This window comes from Myxocyprinus asiaticus, chromosome 14, assembly GCF_019703515.2.
Source record: "Myxocyprinus asiaticus isolate MX2 ecotype Aquarium Trade chromosome 14, UBuf_Myxa_2, whole genome shotgun sequence".
NCBI lineage: Eukaryota > Metazoa > Chordata > Actinopteri > Cypriniformes > Catostomidae > Myxocyprinus > Myxocyprinus asiaticus.
This window is the reverse complement of record NC_059357.1, coordinates 26,593,616-26,608,211: the sequence shown is the minus strand read 5'-3', so window position 1 is coordinate 26,608,211 and position 14,596 is coordinate 26,593,616. Positions and strand designations below refer to the sequence as shown.

At 37.3% G+C, this 14,596-nt stretch overlaps 1 protein-coding gene across 1 annotated transcript in view; it reads left to right on the top strand.

Moving 5' to 3' along the window:
* The window catches only part of LOC127451123 (contactin-associated protein 1-like), a 35,505-nt gene that overhangs the window by 3,854 nt on the left and 17,055 nt on the right, over nucleotides 1-14,596 (top strand). Inside the window, exons 2-18 of the mRNA XM_051715562.1 lie at nucleotides 3,629-3,730; nucleotides 3,840-4,033; nucleotides 5,210-5,363; nucleotides 6,511-6,714; nucleotides 6,914-7,098; nucleotides 8,077-8,229; nucleotides 8,636-8,897; nucleotides 9,177-9,326; nucleotides 9,740-9,911; nucleotides 10,385-10,491; nucleotides 10,590-10,709; nucleotides 12,107-12,310; nucleotides 12,538-12,694; nucleotides 12,987-13,114; nucleotides 13,495-13,668; nucleotides 13,807-14,025; nucleotides 14,172-14,411. Of these exons, the coding sequence (XP_051571522.1) occupies nucleotides 3,629-3,730; nucleotides 3,840-4,033; nucleotides 5,210-5,363; nucleotides 6,511-6,714; nucleotides 6,914-7,098; nucleotides 8,077-8,229; nucleotides 8,636-8,897; nucleotides 9,177-9,326; nucleotides 9,740-9,911; nucleotides 10,385-10,491; nucleotides 10,590-10,709; nucleotides 12,107-12,310; nucleotides 12,538-12,694; nucleotides 12,987-13,114; nucleotides 13,495-13,668; nucleotides 13,807-14,025; nucleotides 14,172-14,411 (2,925 nt within the window). The remainder of the gene's footprint in view (nucleotides 1-3,628; nucleotides 3,731-3,839; nucleotides 4,034-5,209; nucleotides 5,364-6,510; nucleotides 6,715-6,913; nucleotides 7,099-8,076; nucleotides 8,230-8,635; nucleotides 8,898-9,176; nucleotides 9,327-9,739; nucleotides 9,912-10,384; nucleotides 10,492-10,589; nucleotides 10,710-12,106; nucleotides 12,311-12,537; nucleotides 12,695-12,986; nucleotides 13,115-13,494; nucleotides 13,669-13,806; nucleotides 14,026-14,171; nucleotides 14,412-14,596) is intronic.

Sequence of the window (14,596 nt, the reverse complement as noted above, 5' to 3'; positions counted from 1 at the left end):
AGGCTGGAAATATGTTTTGTGCTGTTTTAATAAGTGAAAGAAGTTAGGAGGACATTTTTTAGATGTTTTATAATATGCTTTATCATGTATCATAGAAACGTGTTGAGCTATCCTGTAGGCCGTTTGATAAAATTTTGCATAGCAGGTTTGAAGGCAGAACAGCTTAAGTTGGGATGAGTAAAGACTAAAATTTGTCCATTTTAAAAAGAGAATTTAGAAATCAAAATTTAATGTTGTGGTTGTTGTGTCATTGTCCAAATGCTACAGATATCTTGTAATCTACTTTACCAATACAAAGCTATAATGGTTTCTGTCATTACAATGTGATGAGTCAACAGTATAAATGATTACCCTTGACCAGCTGTGAATCAGGGCCACAAGGACATCCTGAGCAAACCCAGTCATCTTCTAGAGTCTAGACACCTGCACATACACACACTGAAACACACCATCCAAGATCAGTCTCAGTCAGCGTTTCTTTCACTGAGTTACATCTGAATGTGGAACCCTTCACACAACATTTCCACCACAAGCCATTTCTTGCAGAAAACATCCAAAATGTAGTTTATGGCTTAATGAATCAAGCTAGTTACAACATTAAAGATGACAACATAGCTGAGGGCTTTTCTCTTCATCATCAATCAGAATTAAAATTATTTGATAATAACTCATGCAGAGTTTAGCTGTCTCTCTTGCTTTCTCTCTTCCTCTATCTTTCCCTCTTTCTGCCTCTGTCTGTCTGTCTCCCTTAGTGTTTTCCCCCTCTGTTCCCTCATTCACAGTTGCTGTGGTCAGAATATAAATGTACTGTGTTCTCTATGCTTTTTGAAGCTCTGTGCAGTCTGACCCCTGCTGTCTCTTTGCGTTTGCTGCAGGACATGATAATACCACCTTGAGAAACACGTTTATTTAACTATCTAAATACCTTAGACTTCTATCGTTTTTTAATAATTATAATTACTTTAAGCTTTAATTACACCCACCCACACTCTACCATTAAAAGAAAAATTAAAGAAAAGTCAAATTTGTAGAATAAAAAGGCACGTTTTCCTTCAAGGATACCCAAAAGGAAGATTTGACAGATTTAGCAAACTTCTGGGAACATTTTTATTCAAGTTTTTCCCAAAGAACAGTCGGGAAAGAAATGCACAGCACACAAATCAAATGGGTCTACCCATGAATCCATGAGTGAACAGTGATTAGTTGTTGTGGGACACAATGTCACTTTCCAGAACCTTCGAGATCCAGACTGATCTCACTCTGAATTCGACGACCTCTGAACTCCAACCCTAAACCTATCCACAATTGGAGTAAAAATGTAAGGCAGCGGCTATTTGCACTAAGTGTAAATAGCAACAAAAAGCATCTGCTTTGCACTAATTGCAAATAGTGTTAGATGCTATTTACACCCCTAATTAAATACTAACATATAGAATAGTGGCATCACTGCAGTGTGTTTATTGTGTTTATTACATTAGAATTAATAAGTCCCACAGACACCCTACACAAACCACTACCCCAAAACCTAACCCTAACATTACCTTACAAAAATTAACCATGTTTTTACTACAATAACCATAGTATAACCATGGTATTTTGTGGTAAAATCATAGTAACCACATAATTAAACATACTATAATAACACCATATTACTGTAGTAACACCATGGATAATTGCATAAAAACTATGGCCAAAAAGCATGGTTACTACAATATTACTATAATAAAAGCATGGTTAATTTGACCCGAATCACAACTTTTTCTCAACTCCCTGACCTACACTGTGAGGAAATCATCATTTATATACATTTTTATTTACTATTATAAGTAGTATTAAAGGAAATATTAAAAGTGGAGGCAGGAAACAGGAAGGGGAAAAGTGAGACAAAAGGGAGAATTAAACCCGGGTCGTGCGCATGGAAAAAGCACATCCACACCATCTTTGCACATTACTGTACGCCATTACAGCGACACTTGAGGGGCGCAGTTTGTTTTTAATTTCTGTGTTTCCACCAGACTATTTGAGTGCAAATAGCCGCACTGTGTTGCAGGGGCTATTTACACCTAGTGTAAATAATCACTTTGAAAATTATATTATAGAGTGAAAATGCAACCTCAGAATTGCACTCACTAGTGTGACTATGACTTGTATATATCAACTATGGGACTTTGTGTTGCAGTTTGTTTTGTACTGCTTTTCTCTTGTAATTTGCTTTGGATAAAAGCGTCTGGTATTTGAATAAATATAACTGTATAGGAATGCTATGTTGGAATGGAGGGTATATGATTGGTGTTGTTTGTGGATCATTTCACTTATTTGATCTACCTATTGGAGAGACTGTTTGCCTCTACCCACGTATTGTCTCCTGGTTCTCCTGGTTGGTATTTTATATAGATAGCTCCACATAGATCTCTTTTCAGTTCCTGTCCTCTGTCTGTTCTTGGTTTATGTGTCTGCTGTAGTTAGTGAGGTGCGGTAAATGGACTGTGAGTGCTGCTGCCATTTGGGCAGATGGGTTTATTAGAGCTCTGTTGAAAGGGGGATATTGAAGTAGGTTTATCTGACACTTCTGTTTAGATTAGGCTGAAATGTTGCCTGGTCTAATTGAAGTTGGGATTTGCGTAACGGGGGACTGATGAAATGCCACAGTAAGATTTGCTAAATGGGCCTGATTTATATTCTGTCCTATGATCTGTCCACTCAGACACAAACACATTTGTGTATACGTACACAGTGTAACACGGGTATACATTGTTCTTCATACTCTTTGGTATGTAACCATATGTGTGGTGCAAATGAGACTCTCATATCAATATAGTGTCTCATATATCATCTATTGTTTGTATATAAAGCTAATTAAAATGATTATAGACTAATCCTAACCCACACTCTAACCTCAAATTGCAAAATTAATATTGCAAATTTTTGTTAATTGATGATATCCCCAAATGTCCCAAAAGTTGAACTCACTTTTAGGGATTATTTTATTTCCAAACTATAGCTATGTATGCATACACACGCACGCACACACACACACACACACACACACACACACACACACGCACACACATCACACACACACAAAGTGTGTCTTTTTGGTAACAAAAAGTGAGTACAGTATTTTCTTTGACAGAGGTAAATCTTTTGTTTTTTTGCTTTGGCAGTTAATAGGCTTTCATGGTAGATTAGATCCCTTTTTCAGTGCAATGTCAAATAGTATTGTTTTTCATTTGTTCTATATGACCGCAATCTATTTCCCTCATTTATAACAGGCAAAGCCAATCAACTGTAGACTAGTGGAAGTTTTCCGGTGAATAATATTTTTATTTAACTGGATGAACTGTAATGCAATAAATGTATTCATGTTGAAGGCAGAGGGCTGAAAAATGATTTATAATTTTAAAAGTTGCAGTTTCAGCTAGAGCTATTATACATGTGTTTTCAGTCATTTATTTATGTATGTAACTCTTCCAATCAATAGCAATTTACCAGTCAACCCCATTTCACAGTGTTCTCCTTGTATAAAGAAGCAATCTGGTGTCAATCTAAATCAAATGACCTTTTTTATGTTCTTATAATGCTTTATGGAATGTGATTGGAAAATTCCTCTTTCTTTCTCTCTGTTTAGGGCCATGCTTAGATCCGCTCATCTCTCCTCTCTATGCGTCCTCTTTCCACGCATCCTCAAGATATAATTTTCTTTACTCTGCACACTTTGCCAAACTGTATGGTAAGTGACTTTGCCCAGGAATGTCTTGTCACAAACATCTTAGAGGCAAAAAGTCATAGCTTTAGACTAAGATGTTTTGTTTACAATGTGTTTGTGTATGATGATGTAGGGAGCAGTGGCTGGTCTCCGTCCCCTCGGGACAGGCAGCCATGGATGCAGATTGACTTGGGGAGGAAGTATCGTATCATGGCTATTGCTACTCAGGGTACCTTCAACTCGTATGATTGGATCACCAAATACATGCTGCTGTACGGGGACCGATTCGACTCGTGGACTCCATATGTCATGAAAGGAGGCAACATGGTAAACATTGTCTGATCAAGTGACAATATCGGGTTAAAAGCAGTTATTCAGGACAGGTAAAGAACGCAGAGTTAAATAAAGCAATAAGCCACAAGAGGCCGTGGACTACAGTCATTTTACAACAGGTGGCTTATTGTTTTATAAAATAGCGGAAACAACAGCATTTATTTACAATGCATTTATTTACAATAATAATCAAAATAAACTTTCCCCTAAATTTTTCCACGAAGAGTTCATTAGCTTAAAGGGATTAGTGTCATCATTTACTCACCCTCATGCCATCCCAGGTGTGTATGACTTTCTTTTTTCTGCTGAACACAAATTAAGATTTTTAGAATAATATTTCTGCTCTGTAGATCATCACAATGCAAGTGAATGGGTACCAACATTTTGAAGCTCAAAAATGCACATATAGGCAGCATAAAAGTGATCCATGAGACTCCAGTGCTTACATCCATATCTTCAGAAGTGATATGATAGGTGTGGGTGAGAAACAGATCAATATATAATTCCTTTTTCAGTATCAATCTCCACTTTCACTTTTACTTTCACATTCTTCTTCTTTGTTTTTGGGCGATTTGCATTTTTTTGTATATATCGCCTCCTACTGGGTAGGGAGGAGACTTTATGGTAAAAACAGATTTCAATATTGAACTGTTTTTCACCCACATTTATCATATCGCATCTGAAGACATAGATTTAACCACTGGAGTCTTTGGAGCTTCAAAATGTTGGTCACCATTCACTTGTATTGTGAGGACCTACAGAGCTGAAATATTATTTTAAAAATCTTTGTTTGTGTTCTGCAGAAGAAATTCATACACATCTGGGATGGCATGAGGGTGAGTAAATGATGAGAGAATTTTCATTTTTGGGTGAACTATCGCTGTAACTGCAGGCTGTTTCCGGTTGCCAAGAAACGTAGCACCTTGACGGAATAATATCGGATTGTGCTGTCATAGATGTTTGTTTATCAGCATTTTACAATTTCAGATTTTACAACAGTTTCAAATGTGACTCACTCAATCAGAATTTTGTGTCAGAACTATTTGTTTTATGAATATGCTTAAGGTACAGGATTATCTGAAAATGTATGCCGTTTGTCAGATTATGTTTTGTTAAATGGTGTATCAGATTCATAGGTACTTGAATATCAGAATTTCTTTTGTCTCTCAGACGTTGCCTGGCAACTGGAATTACTACCAGGTGAAGAGGAACGTCTTTCATTATGCATTCACTGCCAAACATCTGCGTATCTACCCCATGGGATGGAACACTGACAATGGAGGCAAGATCGGCCTTCGGCTAGAGGTCTATGGCTGCCCTTACGGTAAACATCTGAGAAACCTGAACACATGTCTGGACTGGGACCGCAAGTCTGGACTAGGTCACTGCTGGCAGCTGTTAATATTTTATCAGCAGCCAAGAACTGATATGAAAAATCTCTTCAGTGCCTTGTAACATTATCTGGGCCTTTGAGATGCCAGTCTGAGCATCAATCAAATTCTAGATGTTTACATTGCACACATAATGAGGATTTTTTTTTTACGGGTGCAGAAAGTAGCACAGGGACATATAAAGCTGTTCAGTTTGTAGCCCTAAAACCCAGAAGAGAATTAGATTTATAGAATAGTGCTTTTTGATGAGTTAAAGAAGGTCTATTGTTAATTTTACTTGAGAACACTTAGTCTTAGTCTTAATACCTGAGGAATCAGTCTTACCTCAAATGTGAATTTTGAAACCACTGTTTAAAAAAAGAAAGAAAAGAAAGTTAACAAGTTGCTACATAAGGAATATAGCGATTTTCTGATTGTTCAAACATGAAACTCACATAATTGTTGTAGTTGTAGCCATAATATAGCAACTTTTTAGGAACTTACAGTACATTTTAGAAAAAAAAGAAGAAAAAAAACTAGTAGTTTCAAGATTGATGGTTATTCATAAAATCGAAATCCGCTCTTCTAAAAACCCATCTCTAAAAAAACAAAGTCATGGCAATTTAGCCATCTGAGTTGGCCTACAAATTGATGTCATGACTGAACATCAACAGTAAAGCAACTTTGAGTTTGTTTTAAAACTATCTAAAGCCACAAAAGCCACAAAAAGGCCAACGGGAAAATTGAAAATTGATGTGTAAATTCAATATCCATGTAAATAGGTACTGCCAATATGCTGTTTTGTGCAAGGGCACTGTGTGGAGACATGGATGGTCTCCCTTGCTGAATCCAAATGCATTTGGTTCAATAAAATTTTATCAAAGTACTGTTCATAATCACGTAGTCCATAAAGCAGCTTAGCACAGCTGTTTCACATGCCAATCAGCACAAAACCTTTTTAATCTGTTTTGCATGGCTAGAAAGAAAGCCGTTTGCCAGATACAGGAGCTTGTCTATTTCATGCTCAATTTTGGATAAATAAAATCTTCTAATACAGTCTTTGACAATCCTCTCCATCCTCTTGACCTTTGACCCTAACAGACTCATATGTGATGCAGTTTGAGGGGGATGACATGGTGGCATACTCATTCCCAAGAGGCCGGATGAGGACACTTCAGGACCACTACGCTTTGAACTTTAAGACCCTGGAGAAGGATGGCATTCTTCTGCACAGTGAGGGCCTTCAGGGAGACTCAGTCACTCTAGAGCTGAAGACTGGACGGCTCTACTTACACATTAGCCTGGGTAATGATAACAAGGCTACACTATGTTTTACATAGTTAAAGTTAGGAGAGTTCAAACTCTTAGGAGAGAGACTTTTTAAATTTGAGGGATTTGGAATCAAGTATGGCCAGCGATATACTGTAAATGTAGGACTATATAATTGGGGTTAGACAAACCAAGCTAATCTTATGGTAACGATGACCTTTCTGATCTACTTAAGGGAGCAGCACGGTTCACAACACAAATGGCATGACCACAATGAGGCTGGGCAATCTATTGGACACCCAGCACTGGCACTACGTCACCATCAAACGCTACGGCCGAGAGGTTAACTTCACCCTGGACAGTCAGACTGAAACCACCATCCTGAATGGAGAGTTCCAATACCTCGATCTGGACAAACAGGTGAAAAAGCCTAATGGTGGATTCAACATATTTACAATTCTCACACACTTTATAACATATCACTACTGATAAATTTCAGATGACTCACATTTGACTTGAACAAATGAAGAATGAAATATACAAGGAAATTAACTTTTATCTATGCCTCAGTTAAAGATGAAAATAATGGAGTGATGAACAGAAATAAAGACATAAAGATTTGACAAAAAAATAGTCAGCTAAATTAGGATCCGCTAAATTGTCTGAAACATGAGCAAGAATCGTTTTGTGTTACCTTATTTATTGCAGCTATTATCTGTTGATTTAATCAGTTAGTTCATCCAAAAATGAAAATTCTCTCATCATTTACTCACCCTCATGCCATCCCAGATGCGTATGACTTTCTTCTGCTGAACAATGCAAGTGAATGGGTATCAACATTTTGAAGCTCATTCACATAAAGGCCGCGTAAAAGTAATCCATAACACTCCAGTGGTTAAATCTATGTCTTCAGAAGTGATATGATAGGTGTGGGTGAGCAACAGATCAATATTTAAGTCCTTTTTTACTATTAATGCTCCTCCATGCCCAGTAGGTGGTGATATGCGTGAAGAATGCGAATTGCCAAAAACAAAATAAGAAGAATGTGAAAGTGAAAGTGGAGATTGGTATTAAAAAAGGACTTAAATATTGATCTGGTTCTCACCCACACTTATCATATCACTTCTGAAGATATGGATTTAACCACTGGAGTTATATGGATTACTTTTATGCTGCATTTATGTGCTTTTTGGACCTTCAAAGTTCTGGCCACTTTTCACTTGAATTGTATGGACCTACAGAGCTTAAATATTCTTCTAAAAATATTTGTTTGTGTTCAGAAGAAGAAAGAAAGTAATACACATCTGGGTTGGCATGAGGGTGAGTAAATGATCATAGAATTTTCATTTTTGGGTGAACTATCCCTTTAAATCCTGACAATGTCCAATTCCTCTTTAGATTTATGTTGGCGGGGTGATTGAGAAAGATGTGCCCCACCTCCCTGGTAAGGTAAACTTCCGTGGCTGCATGGAGAACATCTTTATCAATGGAATCAATATAATCTACAATACAAAATACCAGGAGCCTGAAATTCGACTTGCTCCTAAAAAGGTATGTGAGTTTTCCTAAAATGCAACCACTCAACAATAGGTAAATAATTGTGATAGACATATCTACCAACAGCCATGTCTATGAATAATCTCATTTCTTTTCAAACGCAAATATTTATAAGTGAATTTTGGAATCAATATTGTATGAAATGATTTAATTTCCACAATGTTGTGTCTCATTTGCTATCATTAAATTGTATAATATATCAGCATTATATCAGCCATTAACCACGCTGCTTTCTAAATAGGTTTCAGCATCAGCTATTGAAAAACCCATATTATAGTTATAATAATGTTATACTCACATAAGATGTCCCTTTCGGAGGCCCAATGTATTGCTATTGTCAAAAAAATATATTTTTTTTATATTTTGCTTTTCCATTCTTTCTGTCATTTTTCTTTTTCAGACAAAGATGCATTATACATGCCGTGACCTCCTCTGGAAGCCCATGACCTTTGCAGGGCCCAACAACTACCTGCAGCTGCCTGGGTTCTTCCGGAAAAACCGTCTGGCGGTGAAGTTTAAGTTCCGCTCCTGGGACTACACAGGGCTGCTGATGTTCACCAGGTTTGCAGATGATTTGGGCTCTCTGGAGCTGGGACTGAGTGAAGGACAGGTCAACGTCACTCTTATGCAACCTGGGAACAAGAGATTACGCTTTGCTGCAGGTATGACTTAAGATCAGATTAACATTGTGTTCATAATATTAGTTAGTAATTTTAGCCTGTCTGTATGTCTATTAGGGTACAGTTGAATGTGAATTTACAGTATACTCTATATTATTTTTCACTTTAGGAAGGATGCATCAGCTAAGTTAGAAAAAGAAAAGTAAATGTAACTGTTTAGGTTGCCCCAAAACATTAGTCTTGGACACATTTATCAAGACCAAAACTGGACCAAAAAGATTACAAATTATCTAAAGATTATCCTGTTGGGTCTTTTCCAAGGGTACCGTCTAAACGATGGCTTCTGGCACACGGTTGACCTGACTGCCAAAGACAACTTGCTAACCATCACTATTGATGAGGACGAGAGTTCACCGTTAAAGATCACCAACCCCTTCACAGTTCGCACAGGAGACCGCTACTTCTTTGGTGGTGAGTGATAGAATGCAGAATATAAGAAGTGTGATCTTATAGGCTGAATGCCACAGCACTACACTAAAAAAATGTACCATGTTCTTACCATGTTTTGTGTTTTGGACGTGATTCTATGGTAAGACCATGTTAAGATTCTTTGAAGTAGCTGTTAATAGCATGGTACACGAATATGGTTATCATCTTTGAGTACCATATCGAAGTACCGTGGTATTACCATCTAACAATAATTTGCATGATATATTCATATTGATGATAAAAAGTTAAATATATTCATTGATAAAAAGCACATCTAATAACATAATTACTGTCAAAATGTTCATAATCTATACTAAATGAGAATGTATTCAATGCTGTATAGCTGCACAGATAATGAGATCATGAATATATTTGATGTGCTGGCTCTGCTGCAGGTTGTCCCAAAACCAATAACACGGTTCGCTGCGTTACCAAGCTGTCTCGCTTCCACGGCTGCATGCAGCAGATCTTTATAGATGATGAGCCGGTGGATATAGATGTCATGCTGCAGAGGAAATGGGGCAGATACGCTGAAGTGCTGCTGGGCACTTGCGGGATCACTGATAGGTGTGTGTGTGAGGTGTTTATGTCTTCTTAATCCAAAGTCTAATATCATAGTCGGTAAAAGGCTGTTGTCAAATGAGGCCAGACAAAACAATAATGATAATGTGAATTGTTGTCAAAAAAGACCAAACAGTAATGAAATGGTAACATAATCAGACCATATAAATGTCAAGGAGTTTCATAAAGTTTCAATAAGAAGAAACAAGGCTTCACGAAGGGCAAATATCCATGCTAATTAAAATAACTGATATAAATGATAAGATAAAAGGTACATATATGCAATAATGAGAAATCCAATTAGTATTCTGGGTTTGATCTTACAAGTTAACTGTCAAATTAATTTACCTAACATTATTGTCACTTGCAAAACCTTATTCATTTTGTACCAAATGCAGCAACAGTGTTACAAAGGAGAACCAGACAGATGTCGTATTTTGAGGGCCATAATTGAAATGAAACCATTCCTTTTTTATCAGGTGCTCTCCAAATCCATGTGAACATGAAGGCAGGTGTATTCAGTCCTGGAATGACTTTCTGTGTGTATGTAACAACACAGGCTACAAGGGGGAAGTTTGTCATAACTGTGAGTATACTTTACAGAGGGAATTCCTCTTTATTTATGTTTTTGTTGGTGAAATATAAGAATGTTCTATTTTAAGTCTTTCTCTTCCTCCGTCCCAGCGGTGTACAGAGAGTCATGTGAAGCCTACAGACTGAATGGAAAGTACTGGTCAGGCAACTACACCATAGATCCAGATCTGAGCGGTCCTCTGAAGCCTTTCACTGTTTACTGCAATATGTGTATGTTTACAAATGAACACTGCACAAAAATAATTTGGTGACACTATACAATAAGGTTCCATTTGTTAACATTAGCTAACTACATTAGTTAACATAATCTAAGTATTACGGAAGCCCTGAAGCGCAAGTTGAAAAAAGAAATCACAAGGTGAAAATGTCCTACGGCAACAAAACAATTATCGGGCAAAAAATGATCAGAAAAGTGAAATCCCACAATTCAATGAACCTCAGTTTACATATGTTTCATATGGCATTTATAGTCAATTCAATCAAGAGTTCAACACAGGACCTTAACACTGAAAACACAGCGAGAGGTGTCACAATGGTTAAAGATGTCCATCTAGCACGTTTACATAGGCCAACAATTAAAAACAAGTGCAATATCAATAGCAGCATCAATATTCCCAGTGGTGAAGGTCATTAAACAATCAGAAATTAATCCCATTGTCTCACTTGACAACAAATGCAATATGAAACTTATGTAACCTGAGGTATTTTCATTTGATTGTGGGATTTCATGTATTAGAAGACTGTCTAACGTTATATTTTTTTTTCTTGATTTAGATTTGCAAAACATGTTATTGTATTATACTATAACTATATATCTATAAATCAACAGATAAAGTACCACAGATATAGAGCTGTTCAGGTTGTAGTCCACAAACCCAGAAGAGAATTCGCCATGGGTTTCCTCTGGATTTACCTATGGGTTTTTATCATGGGGTTTTTGAACTTATCAGTAAAATAAGGTCTGTGGTAAACATTACTTGATGAAATGTAGACGTTTTGTTCTACAACATAAATTACACAGTCACACCTCAAACGTGAATTTTTAAGCTGCCGTGCATTTTTAAAGAAAAAGTATAGAATTCAATACGGCTTCAGAATTCACATTTGAGGTATGACTGTGTAATTTATGTTCACGTATCGTCAAGTAATGTTTACCACAGACCTTATTTTACTCGTAAGTTCCAAAACCCCATTATAAAAACCCATAGAAAAATCCTGAGGGAAACCATGGCGAATTAGACCTACAAATGTCATGGCTGAACAGCTCGATTCTGTCACCTTGTAAGTATAAGGTTACATGCTTGCTGACAGTGGCACCTGGTGGGCGAGGTTGGTACCACATGCTAATTGTTAGCTAGCAAGAAAAAAAAATCAGAGAGAACAAAACTATTTCAGAGAGAAAAAATAATTGCCTGAGGGAAAAAAAAAACAAAAAAAAAACATTAGGATATAAGCTCAGGAAAGCACTAAGACACCTAAATAAAATGTCATCTGGTGTTTGTTTTTTTTCACCTTGTGGTTCAGGGCTTCCGTAAACAATGAACAATACTTTTACATAATTTAATAATTATGGTTTTTCACAAAGATAAATCATATCCCATTTTTAGTACAAAAATCATGGACCGTAATTGAGCACAACCGTATGAAGAACACCAAGGTGAGCGGGTCCACTCTGGATCGGCCATATATTGGGGAAGTCCAGTATGTAAATGCATCGTGGGATGAAGTCACTGCTTTAGCAAACACATCCTTATACTGCGAACAGTGGATTGAGTTCTTATGCTACAAGTCACGCCTCCTCAATACTCCACGTAAGTTTCTGTTGTGGTCCGCACTAGAGCGTTGTGCTCAATGGTTCATGGAATTCAGTACATGTCTGCAGTATATGTCTGAAAATGAATGGTATTTCAGTCTTATGTGATACTGTGCCCTTGTAAGTCAGCAACCATCTTTATGTATTTATTAGTTTTTTCTCTCCCCCTTGACGTCCCCTTTGATTGTCCATTCTCCCTTTGAAATACTGTACTACTGTTATCAGATGGAAGACCTTATACTTACTGGATTGGTCGCCATAATGAGAGTCATGAATATTGGGGCGGAGCTTTCCCTGAGAGTGGAAAATGTGGATGTGCCGTCAATCAAACCTGCACTGACTCCAAGTACTGGTGCAACTGTGATGCCGACTACCGCCAATGGTGAGATGAAAAGAGAAATTAGAGAGAATGAATGAATAAAAAAAAAAATCAATAACTAATCAAAACATAAAATACTTTTTGTTGCATTTTCTAAGAATACCTGTTAAAATTATTGACTGTATAACTGACACTTAAATATGAGATTCTATTGAAAACCTACAAAAGTATAAATTACAAAGTAAACGTATTGATAAACACAACCTGTAATTATAAACCTATATAGGTCTTATAAAGGCTCTTCTGACATAAACAAAGTTTCAAGACTAATTCACCAAATCTCTGGGCTTATTAGGCACTCAGACAAGGGCTACCTGTCATTCCGAGATCACTTGCCAGTCAGAAGGATTGTCATAGGGGACACTAACCGCACCGGTTCAGAGGCTCGCTACAGTGTTGGGGCACTGTATTGCCACGGAGACAGTGAGTAATAGCTGTTACAAAGATAAAATTAATAAATAGTGTCTTATAAAATAACAAAATCATGCCTGACCTGCTTACATGACTACTTACCAAAAGAATAAATAAGTACACATGAAATATTGTTTTAAGGATTGATTTTATTATGTGAGACTGCAGAGTGATACAGTATGAGAGACATGAAACAGGCACAGCTATGTAGGAAATAAGTTGCCTGGGACAACAATCAATTATACAGTTTAGTGGTCATTATACAAAAATATTTGACCACAGAAATTCCACGACTGACCAATCAGAATCAAGTATTCCAGAGAGCAATTTAATAAACACCTATCATTATATTTGCACTTACTCAAGAAAAATACTTCTGAAATTTCTGTTAGGGAGTATCTGGAACACTATAGGCATCACCAAGCCCACCTATCTGACCTTCCCTACCTTCAAGCCTGGCACCAGTGCCGACATCACATTTCACTTCAGGACTTACCGCACTAACGGAGTGTTTCTGGAAAACTCAGACGATCACCTTCGGAATTTCATCCGAATAGAACTCAACTGTGAGTGTCCAGTGGCAGTGATGATTATAAATTAAATTGTAAATCCTAAAATTATATGTATATATTACAGTGACTTTGACACTTGGGTACCTCTTTATTCTGTTTTCACCAATTCCTCATTAAATTTCACTCTTACAGCCACAACTGAGGTGGTGTTCATTTTCATGGTGGGTGACGGCATCAGGAATGTGACCCACCGCTCTCCTAAACCTCTCAACGATAACGAATGGCACTATGTGGAGGCTGAAATCAATGTGAAATTGGCACGTCTCAAAGTAGATTTCTTCCCTCCTGCCATACACAAATTCCCAGGCCAGACTTACATCACCATGAAGTTCACACAACCCCTACTTGTAGGTAAGAATCATGGAGCTGGAATTTGGAGGACAGTTTCAATAATCCTATTAAAGGAATAGTTCAACCAAAAATGAAAAGTCTATCTTTTTTTTTAAGCATATGCTTTAAGCAGATGATATGAAAGCAAACAATGGATCTGTATTCAGGTGCGGCCAATCACACTTTAAGGCCTTTCCTGGGTTGTTTGAGGGGGCTGCGGATGAACGGGGTGCCTGTGGATTTGGAGGGGAAGGTTGATGAGAGGGCTGGAATACGGAGGAACTGCACTGGAGCATGTCTGAATGTCTCCATACCGTGTCGAAACGGAGGCCAGTGCATTGATGGGTATGCTTCATATGCCTGTGACTGCAATAACACAGCCTTCGACGGCTATTACTGTCACTTAGGTGAGTTAACACATTTGAAAATTAATACACTCTTTCCCAATATAAACTGACATGATGAAATACAGACAACAGATGTTTGCTAATAAACATTTGCCAATTTAAAATGATATCTTTTCATCTCCAGCTGGGGAAAGTCAATTATAAAACATGTATACTAATAATATTATCAAACCATGATTAGGAGG